We start from the raw sequence: 19,264 nt of genomic DNA, 5'->3' as shown, positions 1-19,264 counted from the left end.
CATCTTATCCCGACCATCAACTTGCCATCAAAACTTTAAAATTCAGAATCACGCCCAAGACACTGGTATACAACAAACTTCAACCTCGTTTGAATTATCTCAAACCAACACAATTGCCGGGCAATCCACATTAAACTTTTTAAATTTAATGTGGATTGTCCGGTGGACATTAAACACTGGAAATGGAGAGTTCCACAGTTTTCCTGGGAGTGACCTTGGATTGTAAACTTCAGTGGGGTGCTCATATAGAAAAACTGTCTGGTAAACTTAGCTCAGCGGCATTTGCCGTGAGAAAAATAAGACAGTTTACTGATGTCGATACAGCTAGGCTTGTTTATTTTGCGTACTTTCACAGCGTAATGTCAACCTGGTGGTGGTGGTTCAATCCTCACCCTGTTGATCTATTGTCGTACCCACTCCTAGAACAGTCTTTCCTTCTTTGACTAGTTGGAGGTTTTAAAATGGTATTACACGTAAAATTAACGAAAGCATCTTATCCCGACCATCAACTTGCCATCAAAACTTTGAAATTCAGTATCACGCCCAAGACACTAGTATACAACAAACTTCAACCTCGTTAGAATTATCTCAAACCAACACAATTCCCGGACAATCCACATTAAAATTTTTAGAATTGTACATAATTGTATTTTCAAATAAAAGTTCTGAATTGTACTACTTAGTTTAATTTCCGGCATTAATGGACTTATGCACGTATGTGTCACATTCACACGTTCGTCCATCAATGCCTTCTTTGCCGGCCGCTGCAGTAATGCTACTATAACATACTTACGCCTTTAACATGTTTAGTTTGCTCCTTAATATTTTCGATGGGTACATTGGTAGCACCGATCTGCTGTGTGATGCCGCCCGCTTCGCCATCTTGGACATTAGTCCTACGCAACTTGTCCAAGATCTTTGTCTTGCCGGTGTCCACGTGTCCCAGTACACATACCACAGCTGCACGTAATGGGTTGTTAACTTTGTTCTTTTCATTGTCTTCACGGCGTTTCTGCGCAAATGTATATTATTAGAAGAATAGCAATACGACTTCATCATGACTACTGGCGGCAAACCTATATAAGCGCGTGAACGTCTCATTCTGGACATTTTGTATAATAACAAGAAGTGTAAACTGGAAAGAGAGAGAGAGAGAAGGAAAGAGATCTCTGCCCGTTTGGGAAATCAAACTGCCTATTTTGTTATTAAGATAGTGTTGTGATATTCAATTAAAAGTTATTAAAAATCTTTGATTATTGATTTTGTTTAAATTCTTATTACACAGTAGATGTAATAAATAAATGATTGTAATTCTTTATTTTTAATCAAATTTCCCTTCTGTTTCCTAAAAATATTATAAAAAACTAACTCACCAGACAAATACCTAACTGTGTATTACTATTAATCATTAACAAAACATATGGCTCATTGTTGAGCACGAGTCTCCTCTCAGAATGAGAGGGGATAAGCCTCAGTCCACCACACTGGCCAAATACGGATCAGACACAATTAGAGAATTAAGAAAATCCTTAGGTATGCAGATTTCCTCACAATGTTTTTCCTTCACCATTTGAGACAAGTGATATTTTATTTCTTAAAATGCACATAACTGAAAAGTTGGAATTGCATGCCCCGGCCCGGAAATCCGGAAAGAAAAAAGTATATTTACTGGGCTGTCACGGCTCTTATATGGATATGGATATATAAAATTTCTGAAATCTAATAAATAGATAGTGTTGCCTGTCTTGTTATTTAGTTGGATTATTACATACTCCTAACCAAACCCTTATTGAAAGGAAGAACATTAATATAGCTAATACTAAATTTTTACTTAATTATTATTTCCTATTTTAATATATAGGTGCTGGCAGAAAACTAACCTCTAATCTCTTCAGAACTAATTCTCTCTTCTTTTGAGCATCTGTCATTTGTTCATCTTCTGAATCTTCTTCAGAGCTTGATTCGTCCTCTGAGCTGTCCTCTTCCTCTTCTGAACTTTCTTCTTCTTCCTTCTAAGACATTTTCAACATAATTTTAGGGATACTTTATATACATCCAATCACTATTATGAATAAATATCCTAACCTGTTTCTGTTAGATTTATTATAACAATTAAATTAAAATTCTTTTGGCCCCTTTTTAATTAAATAGCAAATAAAAATAATTAATGAATAAATAAAGAACACTTTAATACAATTAAAATCCTTAACTTAGAATTATTAGAAAAATTAGCACGAGTCTAACTGACTCTTGCTTGGTGATTTTTTAGTACCTCATTAGCCTTGTCTTCAACTGGTTGAGCTTTCTTCACTTCAGGTTTTGGTGGTGAAGGTTCTGGTTCTTTCTCAGGTTCATCTTCTTCTGATGATTCAGCATCCCACGCATCTTTGACTGATTCACTATCAGATTCCTTTTTAGGCGATTCTTCTTTTGGTGAATCCTCCTACATCCAGTTTATGTATTAGTTAATATAATCAACCAAAGAGGTGTATTTGCAGTTTAGTTTATAATTGAAATCAATTGATATTACAATTAGTAGTCCCAGTTTTATGAAAAACAATATCAGCAGTTTAAAATCAAACACAATGTAAAAAATATACATAAACAGTGCAAAATTATATTGAAACTTACCTTCTTGTCTGTGATTTCCAGTTCAATTTTCTTTTCCTCTACTGGAGTTACAAGAGCTTCTTGTGACATTTGTGTTTTAAGTTTTACCGGTTTAACTCTAGTACCAAGTCGCGGGGGCTTTTTCTCTGCCGATCCTACTTCTATACCTTGAGCTTTAAGTGATTCAAGCATAGCCTGAGCTCTAGCCTTTTCGGCCCTCTGTTTGGGGGTTAGCAGTTTGCCTTCTGCTTTAAGTCTTTCTTTTCTCTCCTTTTCTTTCTGCTTCTTCCTTTCTTTGCGCTCTTTTTCTAACCTAATGGCTTCAAGTCTTTGAAGTTCCCTCTCCTCTTCTTGTCTTATTCTTTCATCCTCTTCTTTTTGCAAACGTTCTTCCTCCTCTTTGACCTTTTTTAAGGCTTCTTGCATAGCTGCAAGAGTCTTCTTTGTTGGCCCCTTTTTACCTTTGTCATCTTTATCACCCTTGTCACCCTTTTTCTTCTTCTTTCCTTCTGCTGCTGGTGTATCTCCTTCTCCTTCCTTCTCCTTGTCTTCTGAAGGAGGTTTTTGATCGTCTTTTACATCTTCAGCAGGCTCAGGCTTTATCTCTTCAGGTTGAGCTGAAGCTTTTTTTGGTTCTGCTGGATCTTTTTTACCATCCTGTTCTTTTTTCTTTGCCTCCAACTTTTTCTGTTTCTCTCGCTCTTTCTTTTCTTTCTTCTTTTGAGCTGCAGTTTTTATTGTTATATCATTTTCGTTATCACTTTCTTTATCTTCTGGCTCATCATTCTGCTCTTGTTTCGGTTCTTCTTTTTTACCTTTTTTCTTAGTTTTAGGTTTTTCTTCAACCACTTCTTCTGATTTTTCAGGTTCAGGGGCGGGAGTTACTTCTTTTTTAACACCAGAGTATTCCATTTCAAGTTCAGCCAGAACTTTTTCAATGTCCTCATCACTATCATCTTTCCTCCTTTTTGCTTTTTTGCCTTTTTTTCCAGCAGGCTCTTTCTTTTCTTGTGATGGCTTTTTTTGTGGCTTCTGAATAGGCTTCTCATCATCAGAAGATGGAGGAGCTTCAGGAGCAGATCCACCTGAATCCTCAACTTCTAACAGTGAAAAAGCACTCTTTTCTTCTTTTTTATTTTTCCCTTTCTTAGGCTTTTCTTCCTCCTCTGACTCATCTAAAATGAAAAAAAATAATGATTTACTATGTAATTAAATTCAAATAGAAAACAACAAAGGTATTTTATAATTAGCACTAAAATTATGTTGTATTTTAATTCACAACATTGTGATATGTCTAGGTATTTCACAATATTATGAATTTGGTCCTTATAATACTGAATCCCACTACCCTACTAATAATAATATAAATTATGTAAAAGTTTATAATTTATTGTGATTAACACATTTTTCCTCAATCTTATGTATACATGGAGTTAATCCCTGCAACTCATTTGATGTTGTCAGTCCATCTGGTGGGGAGTAAAGCAACACTGTGTTTTCTAGTGTGGGGTCGCCATTCCAGCACTTTGGGACCCCATTGGCTCTTCAAACTATGTGCCCTGACCATTACAACAACATTGATTTTGTTTCTTCTGCTGTATTTTTTTCAGTTGAAAAATATTTAGAAGCCTCAGATATGATATGTAAATAAGGTATACATTTTATGTGTTATTAAATAAGCATATACCAACACCTTTACATATTATGTTTATGAATTAACAACCAAGTTAGAAGTTTTACATAAATTTATTAAAAAATATTGTTACCTTCACTATCAGCATTCACTACTTTCTTTTGTGACTTGTTAGAAATTGACACATTCTTCATATTCTTTGTGACATCCTTTACATCTGTGTCAACTGACTTCTTCTGCTTTGTCTTTCCTTTGGGCTTTTCATTTTCACTGTCATCTGAGTCTTGTCTATGAAGTAAGACACAATTAATAAAGCAAGCAGCTTCACCCACATAGAGGGATAAAATATAGCCTATGACACTTAACAGTTAAGCCAATAGCTCAGTGGTAAAGTGGCCTGATTCATCACGGAGAGTGGTTAAATACCCGCCCGCTGGTCTATTGTTATACCTACTCCTAACACAGTCTTTTCTGACTAATTGGAGGGGAACAGGAATTTTAGTCATATTGAAAAGATTTGGCAAATATTCTTTTTAAAAGGACCAAAAAAAAATCAACATGGCTTTCTGTTGATGAAATAATATTTTTAAATTGGGTCAGTATTACCTACAACCTCACAAATTTTTCAAGAATATTCGCCATAAAAAGAAGAAGTATACACACTTGTATTTGCCTATGTTTAAAGTAACATTCACTTAAATTAACTCAAAATATTAAAACTATTTGAATATTAAATGGATTTAAAATAGCATTTTTGAACTACTTATTAATACTAGCTAGTATCTCTATTTATGGATTTAAAACACAATTTACTATATATATAAAAATATATATTTTTATCATTTTATAAATAAAACTATTGTTACATTAAGTAAATTACGTACAATAAAAGATTATAATTTAGGGGTAATAACAGTGAACAAATACTATATAGCGAAATATAATAAAAAGAATTAAATGATTATAACCTCCAAGCTACTCACTTCTGTCCTTTATTTTGAGTCGGTTTCAGGTTTTCTATGGTCGTTGTTTCCACATCACTATCACTGTAAATATATTAAAAATTATAAAACATAGTCAGAATTTAACCAAAGCATCATCAACATATGTTTAGACTCGTAAATTACCCATCTTCCACCGACTGATTTTTCTTCCCCTTTTTGGCTTTACCCATGATTTGTAATTGTGTGATTAAGTCACGATGCCTATGAGGATGTGTTTTATTTTGAAATATGTAGTAAATTCTATCATGTGAAATGTAATCGATGCACAAACGGAGTTAAGCCGAAATAAAACTCCAGTCGTCGTGTCCGTACGTACTTTTCTCACGTCGTCGACTTTACGTACGTTACGTCAAACGTCAGTGAAGAACGTTTACATTATTTGTGGTTAAAACTTATGCCAGCTATACACCTAGCGCTTTACTTGCATAGTTTAAACTTGCACAATTATAGTAGTACTACACGTGTATTGGAAATGGAAGAATTATGCATTGGATTTGCCCTCAGACACCCAAATTCACCAACAAAAAAGTCTATCGTTTTTATTACAAATTTGATAAAATTAAGATAGAAATACTTACAAATGAAACGTTACTCCATTACAAGTTTTGGCCGCTTTTTATGCCATTCAACCATTCCATTTAGGGAGCTCTTTACACGACGAAAACGATTACAACCATATATAAAAAGTACTCTGTGATTACAACAATGAATTATCGATTCTATAGCAACAGTTTTTTTAAACGCGTTAGATCATTGATTCTTGATCTATGACAGAGGGGTAACCAAAGACCTTATACTTACTAAACTAAAGACCTTATACTTATAAGTATATGGTCTTTGGGGGTAACGGTTTACGAGGCAGGTCCTTTCGTTTTAATGGTCTAAGTGTCTATTTGACGTTTGTGGTCATAGAATACATTTTGTCTATGACACTGTCATCTATTAATCTGTGGTTCTGTATAAAAAAAATGTAATAATGTCACAGCGCTAAGTTTGTTAAATTTTTAGTAAAATTAATTATTAATCTAATCAAAATGTACAAAGGTTTTTCACGAATATGGAACGTTTACTGTTTAGATAGACTACAACCGTGTGTCACGCCATTTGCCACAAATGTATTTAATTCTCAGAAGGGCAAAGTGGGAAGTATAGGTTATGTTTTTAAGAGGACCAAAAAACATGATAATAAAGGCAACCCGTCAGCACTATTCGTTCCTGTACCAGTTAAACCGAATCCTGATGACATAAATGTAGGCGAAGAATTAACAGGAAGGCTCAAAAAGCAAGATTTATTAAAAATTTTGAACAAGTTTTATCAGAAGCCTGAGGTTAGAGTTTTAGCAGCAGAAAATGGTTTGGATGAGCAGTTATTGCATCAATCGTTTTTATCCTTTAGAAGGCATTGCTTGGAACACGATTTGCCTCCCGATTTACATATTACAATAAGTGATATATTAGTAGGTGAGAAATAAAACACATTTTAAATGTTTATCTCTTTTTAAAACTTCATCACAGATAAATAGCTTATTAAAATTTTATTTTATGTTTTTTGTAGGTGCTGGTCATGTTGATGACTTATTTCCATATTTTCTTAGACATGCTAGACTTGCATTCCCACATCTTGACTGTTTAGATGACCTTAAAAAGATATCTGACTTGAGAACTCCAGCTAGTTGGTGAGTATATATAAAACATATAAAAAATATAACTTAAGATCATCAAAAAAAGTTTTTTTTCTTGTTTGTCCAATCTGTGATCAGTTTTAGGACTATGAACAAATATTTTGCGAGTTTCATTGTCATTTGGGGGTTGATCCTCGTTAGGGGTTGGCGTTAATTTGGTGCATCCTGTTTTCAAATGTCCAGGTTGAGTATACATTAACTTTTCAGACCCCTTTGTTGCTGTTGTAATATTTGATAGGGTTGGTGGGTTGACTGTGTATATCATATACAGAGTAGTCCCAAGTACAGATCCCTGTGGTACACCAGCACTATTATTGAAGAGCAAGGATGTTGTGTCTTATTTTTTCACTTGAAAAATTCCATCAAACAGGTAGGAGGTGAGAAGCAAAGCTGTGTGGTTACACTCATTTAAGTTTGCACAGGAGGCCTTTGTGCCAGACCCTATTGAATGCCTGTAGGATGTCCAAGAAAGCAGAATCACAGTTTTCTTTGTGTTCTAATCTTATTGCACACTATGTACTTGTTCAACTGTGGAGTTATGCTGTCTAAAGCCAAAATGGTCAGGCAGAATGAGATTTTTCTTGTTTAAAATTCGAGTTATTGTTCCAGAAGGGCTTAAATAATTTTGGCAAAGTTGGGAAAAGGGATATGGCCGATGACATTTGATTTTGTGTGGTGGTTTCCCTGCTTTGTGAACCATCGGTATTTATACCTTCCATATTCTTGGAATCTTGGAAAATATTGTGTTCTTAGAATACTGTTAAGATAGGTATAATAGAAAAAATAATGCCTTCTTGGGTAGCTTTATTAGTACTTCTTTTGTAATTAAGTCAAACCCAGTTTCTTTCTTGTTGTCTAGTTCTCTAATTAGTTGTGCTAATTCACAAGGAGATATCAATTTTGGAAGAACATTTAGCTGATAGGTAGCATTTATGATTGATTCTATAGACTCTTCAAAGTCACAGTTAGTCCCAAAAAGGTGTTCAGCAAAAGCATTTACTTTAACTTGGTGCTCTTGGCCCAGGTTCCATTTTCTAGTATCAGAGGTTTACAAGTTATATTCAAATTATTCTGGAAAGTTTGTTTGGTTGCATGTAATGGTAAGATGGTAACTGCAGGTTTCTTTTTTGATAAATAATGTTCCTTCAGTTTTATACACTTTCTGTCTATTAACTGCCTACTGTCAAATGCATGTTTTTTTTAAACACGCATGATTCGAAATGACATGCGTTTTCTACCTTAATTTTAATCTGATTTTTTTATGTTTTACAAGATTTTTTTTTTTTTTAAAGAATATTTGCCATATTTTTTTATAACATGACCAATATTCCCATTCCCCTTGAACTAGTCGGGAAAGACTGTGCTAGGAGTGGGTACAACATTAGACCAATGGGGCGGGGATCGAACTACCACCCCTCGGTGATGAGTCCAACCGCTCTTACTGTTGAGCTATTGAGGATCTAAATATGTCTCTTTAGAAATGTATCTTTACAGGTATCCCCAAGCTCGTAATATTAATAGGAAAATAATATTTCATGCTGGCCCCACAAACTCAGGGAAAACCTATCATGCGATGGAGAGGTATCTCACGTCAAAGTCTGGTGTTTATTGTGGACCACTTAAATTATTAGCTACTGAAATATATCACAAGTCCAATTCTAAGGTAAAAAATAATCTAATCACTTAAATTATTTTATCTATATATTATGTATTGAATTGTTAATATTCTAAAACAGATTTTGTTTGTGTATTTGTTTATAACCAGTAATCTATACTACATGTAGTATTGTAATAATTATGATAGTCATGAGGTTACTGAAATTAATAAATTGTGCTTCTAAAGGGATGAAAGTACTTGTATTAATATGAAAGTCCTTCACTTTAAGATAAATTCATTAAAGTTAGTACATGAATTAGAAGTTAAATATAAAATGTAATAGATCAAGAAAATTTATATAGAATGAAAATTTATTATTAATAGTTTACACTTCCTTTTAGGGCACGCCATGTGATTTAATCACGGGTGAAGAAAGAAGGCATGCATCCCAATACAATACACTAGTAGATAATAATGAAGAGACTGACACAGCACAAGAGAAGGAGTCATATCTAATAGATGAACCAGAACTGACTCCCTCCAGACATGTGGCGTGCACTGTTGAGATGACGTCACTTAATGAAATGTGTGAGTTTGAATTTAAAAAAATATTTATTTATTTTAATTCTTTATTGCACACAAATAAGATACAAAAAAAAATAAGAGAGAAAAATAATAGAAAAGTAAGATTCGCAAAGGCGGTCTTATCGCTAAAAGCGATCTCCTCCAGACAACCTTAAATGAAATATTTAAAGAAAGGAAAGCGGATAGTGCAATATAACATACCTATAGTAATTAAACTATTAAAAATAATATACTATTTAATAAATTTTAAATATGTTATTTAATTCAATTCAAGTTTATTTCAACTGGGATTTAGAAAGATTGTCTGGTGGTAGTGACTTTATTATTGGTTAAGGCAATGATGTTAAATACTGTTAGATGTGTTAGGTCATGAAAGAGGCGCTCAAAAGAGGCAATTTCCACATCTCAATGTTAGTTTTGGTCAAAAAGGAACATTATATAAACCAATAATACCTAAATATCGTCTACATTTATGTTTACGTTTTAATCTACGTCTTTGTTTTGTTCATTCAAACATATTTAGATAAAGTTCAAAAAAATTACATTATTTATAATGATTTTGGGTTAAATAATTTCTGCCCAGTAGAAAAAGTAAGGTTTTAGAAAATGACAATTTACACACTCCATTTTTTTTTGAATACAATGTAAAATTAGGTTTGGCTAATTTATTTAGTTAGTTAGCCCTTATTTTTTAATCATATATATTTTTTGATACAAATATACAAATTTTACATTCACAGATGAAGTGGCAATTGTTGATGAAATACAGATGATTGGTGATAGAGGCAGAGGTTGGGCTTGGACGAGAGCTGTTTTAGGTAATATAAATAAATATATATCGTAAATCTAAGCCTCAACAGCTAGCAACAAAAAGACAGGACTCAATTCTGAAAAATCATAGGTTCGAATTCTGGTTTTTTGTTGTACCCACTCCTAATATTTTCTGTATTATTATTTGGTGAAACATTAAAAAATAAAATGAAATCCCACTTCTGATGTCTTAGACGCTGACATCAGAACAGGATTTAAAGAACAAAACACAATTATTGAATGAAAGCCTATATAGCCTTTCTTGATGAGTACTGTTTACCAACAAACAAATTAAAAATGAGGGTATAAATCTCTAGTCATTTCACACCTAATAATAATTATTTGAACACTTGCTTTCACTGCTTGAGTTATTTTCCTCGCCTAATCCGCCTCGCGCCGATATATGCATATTAAATTTAAATAATACAATACATATAATATAGTCGTAGCTAATATAATTTTCGTTACATTTATTTCAGGTTTACAAGCAGAGGAATTACATTTATGTGGCGAAGCAGGTGCGATAAATTTAATAGAAGAAATATGTAACACTACTGGAGAAGAAATTGAGGTTGGTTCCGACTTACATATTTTTGTTATAGTAATAAACCTATTGTTCACTACGGAATCATAAAAATACATGAAAAATAAAGCAAATAGTACTTGTAGACCACACCATAAAAGAGAATAAATATTATAACCTAACAAATGAACTAACTAAAAATGGCTATGTAGTTACTCCTCTTGCACCAACAAAGTCTCTCTATAACTTGCTTAAAGTACTTGGCCTCTCTAGAAGTGCAGCTAGCTCTATAAATTAGAACGAGTATCCAAAGCTGCTCTAATAGGATCTTACCAAATTTGGCTATGCAGGGAGAACAACACGAGCAGAGAACGGGGAGTGTTGATCAATCGTCAAGGAATTCCTTAACCCTACATCCTGTAGTCACAAGTTCAGGACTCTGCTCGGAGTTTTTTTCTCTACCACGCGATGGACCCGGGATCTGCACGGTGAATCCATGGAATGCTAAGATATTCATCTCTTCTTTACTAATAGGTTTTTCATTTATATTAAATATATACATTGTTACCAGGTGAGATCATACAAAAGGCTAACAGAGTTGAAAGTGGAAGACGCCGCGCTGGGCTCGTTGGACCGCGTGCGGGAGGGCGATTGTATAGTCTGTTTCAATAAGAACGACATTTACAGTGTAAGTCGAGCTATCGAACAGAGGTCAGTCCCTAGTGCAGGCAGGTATCCAGTTATATGTACCATTTCATTTAATTTATTGTAAAACTTCTTAATAACAAAGAAAAATTTCATTGTATTGTTTGAAACTTTTTAAATGAAAATAATACACAACTCCAATTTTTATTTTTTCCTTAATATTTGCCTTATTTTTTTTAAAGTACGACCAATATTTCCATTCCCCTCAAATTAGCTGGACCCATTACTTCTTGGGAATGAGTTCAAATGCCAGCCTCTTAACTGTACAGCTGTTAAGGCTTCAAATTTCAATTTAAGTAAAATTAATTATTAATTAAAAGTAAGTCTATTATTTCAGTTTTACTCACAATATTATGAACTATTTTATTTTTAACTACTTGTTTTTCAGGAAAGACAACCAACAAAAAATAACGTTATCTAAAATAATTCCAATAATATTAATTAATTATAGCGATTTTCGAGATACGCCAAATTATTGTGCAACTAAATTAGACTACTTTTTTGATTAAACACCATCACTGTCTTTTTACAGTGTTTTTGGGTGAAAAAAATATCCAAAAAAATGTTGATAAATGTATTGTAGTGATAATAAAAGTAATAATTAAATATAAACTCATTAGTCATTTTCAGTTTGAAAGACAATTGATATAATAAAATAGTAATGGTAAAAATAGTATGTAGACGTGCCCAGTGGATATGCCCTCTGCCTGCGATTCGGCGGGCGCAGGTTCGAATCCGGACCGGGACATGCACCTACAACTTTTCAGCGAGTTGCATTTTAACGTGTCTTTTCCTCACGATGTTTTTCCTTCACCGTTCAATGAAAGATAAACATCGTGAGGAAATCTACATACCTGATAATTTTCTTATTCCGATAATTTTCTCTTTTGATTAAGGCCGAACCCCTCTCATTCTAAGAGGAGACTTGTGTTCAATAGTGAGCTGAATATGGGTTGTGAATGATGATGATATAAGTTCTTCCCTTTAGTTCTTCACAGAGTTTTTGTTGTTGTAGGGGTCATGAAGTGGCTGTGATATATGGAAGCTTGCCACCTGGCACGAAATTAGCGCAAGCCAACAAATTCAACGACCCAGAGAGCTCTTGCAAAGTTATGGTGGCCACTGACGCTATAGGACTTGGTATCAACTTGTAAGTGGACATATTTATTTTTTGCTAGCGGACGCCCGCGACTTCGTCCGCCCTTAGACCTCTTTAATCCAGCCCTTACAGTAGTATCGCTGTACAAAATGGAGTAACTGCTCCCGTTTTCCCAACATTTTCTTTCACTGCTCTGCTCCTATTGATCATAGCGTGACGAAAAGTATACTATAACCTGCCCAGGAGTATGAAGAACAATTGTACCAAATTTCGTTATAATCCGTCGAGCAGTTTTTGTTTTCTATAATGAACATACAGACAGACAGACAAAAATTTTACTGGTTGCATTTTTGGCATCAGTATCGATTACTAATCACCCTGTGACAGTTATTTTGGAAATATAATTCATGTACAGAATTGACCTCTCTACAGATTTATTATAAGTATAGAAGACTAGCGAACGCTAGGCTATGGCGGCAGTTTTTTTTGTACAATAAATATGAAATCTCTTTCAGGAGTATACGAAGGATAATATTTTATTCGCTCATAAAGCCAGTGGTGAACGAGGATGGCGACAAAGAGATGGACGTTATAAGCATATCGCAGGCGTTGCAGATTGCGGGTATGACTTTGACCTCTTATAACAAAACGACACACAATCATGTAGAAAATTTCACTTAAAAACTGGCCAATTTTGCATTGACAGTTTTAGAGTTATTGATAAAGAAAATTGCACCTAAAGTCCTTTAAATATAGTCCAATATTCAATAAAATCCTAAATTCAGAGCAAATTCAACATTAAGGATTAAGTTCAAGGCTGAATTTGCAAATGCGGCTACTTGAATTGAGTGCCAAGAAGTTGTGTTTAGCACTCATTGAGTGGGGACGTTTTTTGTAGATAAATAACCTATCCTATCCTATAATCCTGGCTTGGGTAGACTTGAGTTAATTTTCTGATGATCGCAAAAACAAAAAGAAGATGAAAAACAATGTAAAGGTTCATGAATCGTACATGATACATAATTGACAATCAGGATTGTGGCCGAATATTTATTTTGTTTACTCGCTCATATATCCACAAATCAAATATTCTGAAGTGATTTAAAGTAATATTAGAGTGAAAGTGGATATCACTGAACTCGGCTACTATTCTGGAAAACATGTATTGAAGAGCTGTGAAGCCTTATCGGAATAATCTAGTGCTATTATTACAGACCACCGAACCTAGCACGTAACAATATTATTTATATAATGATTTATTTATTTTGCTATCATCCGCGAGAAGTCGACGAACCCATGCGACAACGTCAATTGACTTTGCAATTGCTCGTTGTAGAGTCAACATCTCCTGAGGATGCTCCGGTTTGGGGGTGAAACGTACGTAGAGAGTATTTTGTCGGACCTGGGTGACGTTGTCGCATGGGTTCGTCGACTTTTCGCGGATGATAGCAAAACAAATAAATCATTTTATAATCATGATGAACTTCCGCAAAGTAACGCCTGCTTCTATCCAACAATATAATTTGTCATTGGTCAGGTCGTGCTGGTAGATACGGTAGCGTTTGGGAGACAGGCTACGTCACCACGTACAAGCCAGAGGACCTTGCGACGCTGAAGATGTTGCTGGCGCAGCCCCCGGACCCCATAGCGCAGGCCGGCCTGCACCCCACCGCCGAGCAGATGGAGCTCTACGCCTACCACCTGCCACACGCCACGCTCAGCAGCTTGATGGTGAGTACAAGATGTGGCTGGCGCAGACCCCATATCGCAGGCTGGCCTCATGTAGATGCTTACTCTGTTATGGAACAATATGGCTGTATAACTCATATTTGCCACAATATCTGCATGTGATGACAAGCCTTGGCCAAACAACATTGGTAGTTATTGGCACATCTTTTGTTTGCAGCATTTAGCACGTCTGTCACGTTGGCCGTGATTGAATCATCTAATTTTAATTTGTGCTGCTATTCCTTGTCGATCGGCCTTATGTAGATGCTTACTTTGTTTTGGAACTATATGGCTATAACTCAAAGACATTTGCCACAATATTTGCACGTGACAATCGTTGGCCAACCAACATTGGTAGTTATTGGCACATCTTTTGTAGTGTGCATAATGATTTCAATTTGTGCTTCTATTCCGTGGTTGCTTATCAAAAATCTATTAAATTGATGCTTTTTGCCAAAATATAATTAAAAAATTATTGTATTAATCCTATTTAATCTAAATTGTGTACTCTTTTATTTGCAAAAGTTAAGCGTTTAAAATGTTTCCAGGATATATTCGTCCACCTGTGCACAGTGGACGACTCCCTATACTTCATGTGCAACACGGAAGGTTTCAAGTTCCTGGCCGAGATGATCCAACACGTGCCGCTGCCGTTGCGGGCACGGTACGTGTTCTGTTGCGCGCCCATCAACAACAAGCTGCCGTTCGTTTGCGCCACTTTTCTTAAGGTATGATACCCTCAGACCAATTAATGTATAGGACCTGCCTCGCTAGTCGTTACTTTTCTGTCAAAGTATATGATCGATATATAGTCAATCGAAGTATATAGTATCGATGTTAAATAGTTGTAATCGTGTTTGTCGGTTAAAGAGCTCCGTAAAAATACCTTTTTGCGTAATTGAATTGTGTAGAAAACGGGCAAAAACTTCTAGTTTAGTATAAGATATATACCAAATCTAAGCTCGTTTTCCTCAGAAAATGACAGACAATTTTGTTCGTGACTATGAGTACGATACAGGTCCTTCTATAATTGGTCTGAGATGATACCGGAATATGTACTACTTTAAAGATTCTGAGTGACTAAGAAGCTGAGTGACTTTGAGCCTTCAGAAGGCACAAAGTCACTCAGCGGGCGATGGAGCGAGATATGCTTGGAATTTCTTTACGTGATCGAATCAGGAATGAGGAGATTCTGCTGGATGCTCGATGCGGCTCGAGACAGTTTTGTTTGGAAGTCCATGCAAGAGGCCAATGTCCAGCAGTGGACGTCTATCGGCTGTTAATGATGATGATGATGATGGTGATGATGATTTGATGATGATTGAATTTGTTGGCAGATGGTCCGCCAGTACAGCCGCAACGAGCCGATCACTCGCAACTGGATGAGCAACGCAGTGGACTGGCCGCTGCCGCCGCCCAAGACCATCATGGACCTCATACACTTGGAGGCTGTGTTTGACGTCATGGAGCTCTACTTGTGGCTCAGGTAAATATTGGCTGGTGGGAGGCTTCTGCCGTACCACCCTACCGGTAAAGACTTAACAACTTCGACAGAAGCGATAACCTTCTGCCGAGCGTCAGAGCGCCAGAAGGCGGTGCCGTAACGCGTTACGTTACGAAGCGGCTTACCCTCGCATAAGAAGCTATCACTTCTATAAGAGTTTACTGTAGACTATACAACTTAAATAAAACTTCTTTCAAAAGTAAAAACAAAGCGCCATCTATGAGCCTCAGGCATAACTGCATCGCAACAGTTTCTTGAAGTGTACAAAAAGGATTGTTTCAAAGTTCTCTTATAATGCCATCTAGTGGTAGTTTAAAATAACAATCACCACTATGTAGATGGCAGCACGCATCGCTCGATTACAATTTTCGTAACACATTTATCAACTTACTCAAGTCAAGTCAAGCGTGCGTGAAATTTCACTTCAATAAAATGATTAATTAATGTGTGTGCGTACGTAACAAACACGTACGAATTATGTTTGTACGCAGTAGGTATTGAAGTTGTAACATATCCTTAAATTTCAAACTCCAAAATCTCGAAATTTTTTCAAAATGCCTTTAAAATACTAATTTTAATTTTTTATTTATTTTATTTATAATAACTTTATTGCACAAAAAAGAAAATAACATAAGAACACATAAATTTTTAGGCAAAAGGCGACCTTATCACTAATAGTGATCTCTTCCAGGCAACCTAAACATAAATATATAATTTATTCCAATTTAATTTATTATCTTCCTAAATTAATATTTCACGTTTTACATTGTAGTTTTATCTATAGGCCACACTTTAACGAAAACTATTTCCAACAGCTACAGATTCCCAGACATGTTCCCCGATGTGAAACTTGTACGAGAAATGGAAGTTGGTTTAGATGCTATAATTCAACAAGGAATATTCCAAATCACTAGGTAAGCAAATTAATTAACCTAATCCCTTGATCTTCTGATTTTTAGGCCTAAGATACCTACCGCGACATGTCTCAGGCCGACAAAAAGACAAATGTAGACAATAGGGATAATGACAGTTTTTTAATTTGTAGGTATATAAATTAAGAGTATGCTAATAGTAAAGCAATTTTGTAAAAGGAACAGGGTATCTGCGATCATTACTTTCGGAGCTACATGGATTTAAAGGGTCAGGTGATCCCTGAAAAACGCAGTACAGAAAACAAAATGGTACGATTTAATGACGTCGTAGGTTATTGATTGTTAGATTTGTATGGGCGGTCAAACAAAATTACTAATATCTTTGTTATCTGTGCGTTTATGTTAATAGTTCATTTATTGAAAAATATCACATTTAATGTAGGATTGTATGAATGATAAACGACTTGGTGTTGAACTGCACTATACAACTGTGTACTTAGTTCTAGATAAGTAAGTTTGTAAACAAAAAAAAATAATGAACTTTGGTTGAGTTTGTTGTGGACTCTTCTCGGACCGAGGCGCATTTGGAACCCTCGTAACAATAATAAAAGTTTTCGACTTTAATTACCACCATTAAATCATGACGTAACTTCAAAAGTGCTTGTAAACTAAGCCTAATTGAAATAAATAAAATTTGAATTTGAATTTTAAAGGTTACTAAGGAATTCGGAGCAAGTCTTACGCAGCGATCCGGAAATGACTGAACTGGGCAGAAATAGGTTAGGGAAACTTCACACGCAATCCAGAGATGATGAGCCAAAGGGAAAACTTTCAGAAATGCTTGTTGCCAAGGTTAGTATTTTGCCGCGTGTGGTTAGAAGGTAAGGAGGCAAAGAAAAGCGTGTTTATCAATTACCGTTTACTGTTCAACTGGTTTAATATTACTAAATACATTAGTAATGTGTTCTTGAGATAGTTATTAGTGTGGCCTGCACATGTGAAATGAACATGTGCAGGCCACATGTCGACTTACAATTTGTTACGTTGTCAAGTTGTGGATAATCTACGAACTAAATGTTAATGTAGATAAGCTAAAAATAATAATATAATAATATTTATATTTATAACGCTATAGTATGTTCTATTAACTTTTTATGAATCAGGTTTACTGCTTGTGAACCTGCTTGATTGTGTATCTATTTGTATGTGCCCTATAGTGTAGGGTATCGTTATCGGTATTTTTGTGCATTACATAAGGGATTAAAGTGTGGTGTAAAACTTAATCTACGGAACCCTACTGCGCGTGGCCCGACACGCACTTGGCCAGTTTTTATTCTTTAATAATATTGAAAATTACTGATGCGACGGTTCGTGTCGTACTGACTCGAGAATGGAATGAAATACGACACCGCCGTTTACCGTACGCTCCATCTGTATATTATTGATTAATCTGTGATTATATGTATAAATTATATTTATCAAATTCATTGTTGCAGGGATTAATAACTCCACAAATGCTGAAAAAGTTACAACAAGAACTCGCCGTGGAGAAAACAGACAAAAAAACAAAAGGGAGTAGACATAGAAGGAAATAATAGTTATTGTTGAATAATAGATAAAAGATGTATTTTTGTGTTCGTTTGGTGTATGTTCAAGAGTGAATGTGTAATAAAGTGTATCAGTGAATAGTTACTAATTCTTTTATTCGTCAAATTTAATCTCTTCAAATCTTTTTTGACGGCCTCCGTGGCGCAGTTATTGCGCGGTTGATTTTGAAGACGGAGGTCCTGGGTTCAACAGTAAAAAAAATATCTGGTTAGTAACAACTTTTGATAAACTACCCTCCTCCCAACTTATTTACTTACGAGGTTATTAAAAGTTGTTACTAACCAGCTGTTTTTTTTTGTTGCTTAATTAATAGTTATACAATTTCATTTTTATTTCCTGGTAAATCAGTAAGTTACCAGAATCAAGAATTTTCGTAAATAAAAAAGTTGAGCGTCTCATCGAGATGAAGCTACTCACGAAAAATTAACTTGATAGTAATCAGTTTGTTATCGCGGTATCGGTTGTTGACTTGCGGTACGGATGGCTTCAGTGTGCTCGTGGCGTTCGAGCCGTCCACATCTCTTGTTGTGTAATTCTTTATGGGTTACTTGGGATAGGCGGGGAGAGTGACTTGAGTGGAAAAGGGGAATGTTTGTTAACAGTCAAAGGATCCTTTAACCCTACACCTCCTCCTACAATGTCCTACAATGACGGCCTCCGTGGCGCAGTGGTATGCGCGGTGGATTTACAAAACGGAGGTCCTGGGTTCGATCCCCGGCTGGGCAGATTGATATTTTTCTTAATTTGTCCAGGTCTGGCTGGTGGGAGGCTTCGGCCGTGGCTAGTTACCACCCTACCGGCAAAGACGTACCGCCAACCGATTTAGCGTTCTGGTACGATGCCGTGTAGAAACCGAAAGGGGTGTGGATTTTCATCCTCCTCCTAACAAGTTAGCCCGCTTCCATCTTAGACTGCATCATCACTTACCATCAGGTGAGATTGTAGTCAAGGGCTAACTTGTAAAGAATAAAAAAAAAAAACACACACATCGTTCACAAGTGCGTGACTTCCCTCAAGGTCATTCTCTGCCATTCTAGGGTCTTATTTTGGTTACAGTTTGAATCTGCTAAAAACTTTTGAACTTTTGAGTCTGCTAAAAAGTTGTTGTAAAAAAATGTTCTACGGATCGCTGACTATTCGTGGGTGAAACTGCGGGACGTCGGCTAATTTTTAATAAAATTACGAAGTTCTTAGCCATAGAGGTTCTAAGCCCATTTTAATAACTCTTAACTTTCAAGTGTATTGAAGCCAAACTCAAATTCGTCCGATTCTCACCATCCTTGCTAAACGGACCATGACATGAC

General features: G+C 35.5%; 2 protein-coding genes across 4 annotated transcripts in view; one reads left to right on the top strand and one right to left on the bottom strand.

The window, feature by feature from the left end:
• Positions 1–5,600, bottom strand: part of LOC112056135 (eukaryotic translation initiation factor 5B) — a 30,387-nt gene extending 24,787 nt beyond the window's left edge. The window contains exons 1-7 of one of the 3 annotated variants that reach the window (XR_008250906.1): positions 5,371–5,600; positions 5,227–5,289; positions 4,377–4,531; positions 2,632–3,785; positions 2,273–2,443; positions 1,881–2,009; positions 794–1,012 (exon numbers count right to left, since the gene is read on the bottom strand). Coding sequence is in view for 1 of the 3 variants with exons in the window: in XM_052882051.1 (XP_052738011.1) it covers positions 794–1,012; positions 1,881–2,012; positions 2,273–2,443; positions 2,632–3,785; positions 4,377–4,531; positions 5,227–5,289; positions 5,371–5,417 (1,941 nt within the window). In the remaining 2 variants the exon portion in view is untranslated. Of the gene's footprint in view, positions 1–793; positions 1,013–1,880; positions 2,013–2,272; positions 2,444–2,631; positions 3,786–4,376; positions 4,532–5,226; positions 5,290–5,370 lie in introns of all 3 variants that reach the window. The other 2 variants (XR_008250905.1, XM_052882051.1) reach the window with 2 other exon arrangements.
• A 595-nt stretch (positions 5,601–6,195) lies between these two features.
• Positions 6,196–18,044, top strand: LOC112056137 (ATP-dependent RNA helicase SUV3 homolog, mitochondrial). Its single transcript, XM_024096499.2, has 15 exons — positions 6,196–6,708; positions 6,803–6,923; positions 8,424–8,592; positions 8,928–9,114; positions 9,852–9,929; positions 10,401–10,492; positions 11,016–11,155; positions 12,165–12,299; positions 12,764–12,870; positions 13,786–13,979; positions 14,525–14,704; positions 15,314–15,462; positions 16,296–16,394; positions 17,066–17,204; positions 17,849–18,044. The coding sequence occupies exons 1-15, from the start codon at positions 6,282–6,284 to the stop codon at positions 17,945–17,947; spliced, it is 2,316 nt and encodes a 771-aa protein (XP_023952267.2). The 5' UTR covers positions 6,196–6,281; the 3' UTR covers positions 17,948–18,044.
• The last annotated feature ends 1,220 nt before the right edge of the window (positions 18,045–19,264 follow it).

This window comes from Bicyclus anynana, chromosome 6 (assembly GCF_947172395.1).
Source record: "Bicyclus anynana chromosome 6, ilBicAnyn1.1, whole genome shotgun sequence".
Taxonomy (NCBI): Eukaryota; Metazoa; Arthropoda; class Insecta; order Lepidoptera; family Nymphalidae; genus Bicyclus; species Bicyclus anynana.
Note: the sequence above shows the minus strand (reverse complement) of the source record. Positions and strands in the feature narration are given on the sequence as shown.

Coding starts and splice junctions, on each gene's coding strand:
- LOC112056137 (XM_024096499.2), top strand. CDS start 6,282: ATGTACAAAGGTTTTTCACGAATATGGAACGTTTACTGTTTAGATAGA. Junction 10,493..11,015: donor CTACTGGAGAAGAAATTGAG/GTTGGTTCCGAC, acceptor CATTGTTACCAG/GTGAGATCATACAAAAGGCT. Junction 11,156..12,164: donor AGTCGAGCTATCGAACAGAG/GTCAGTCCCTAG, acceptor TTGTTGTTGTAG/GGGTCATGAAGTGGCTGTGA.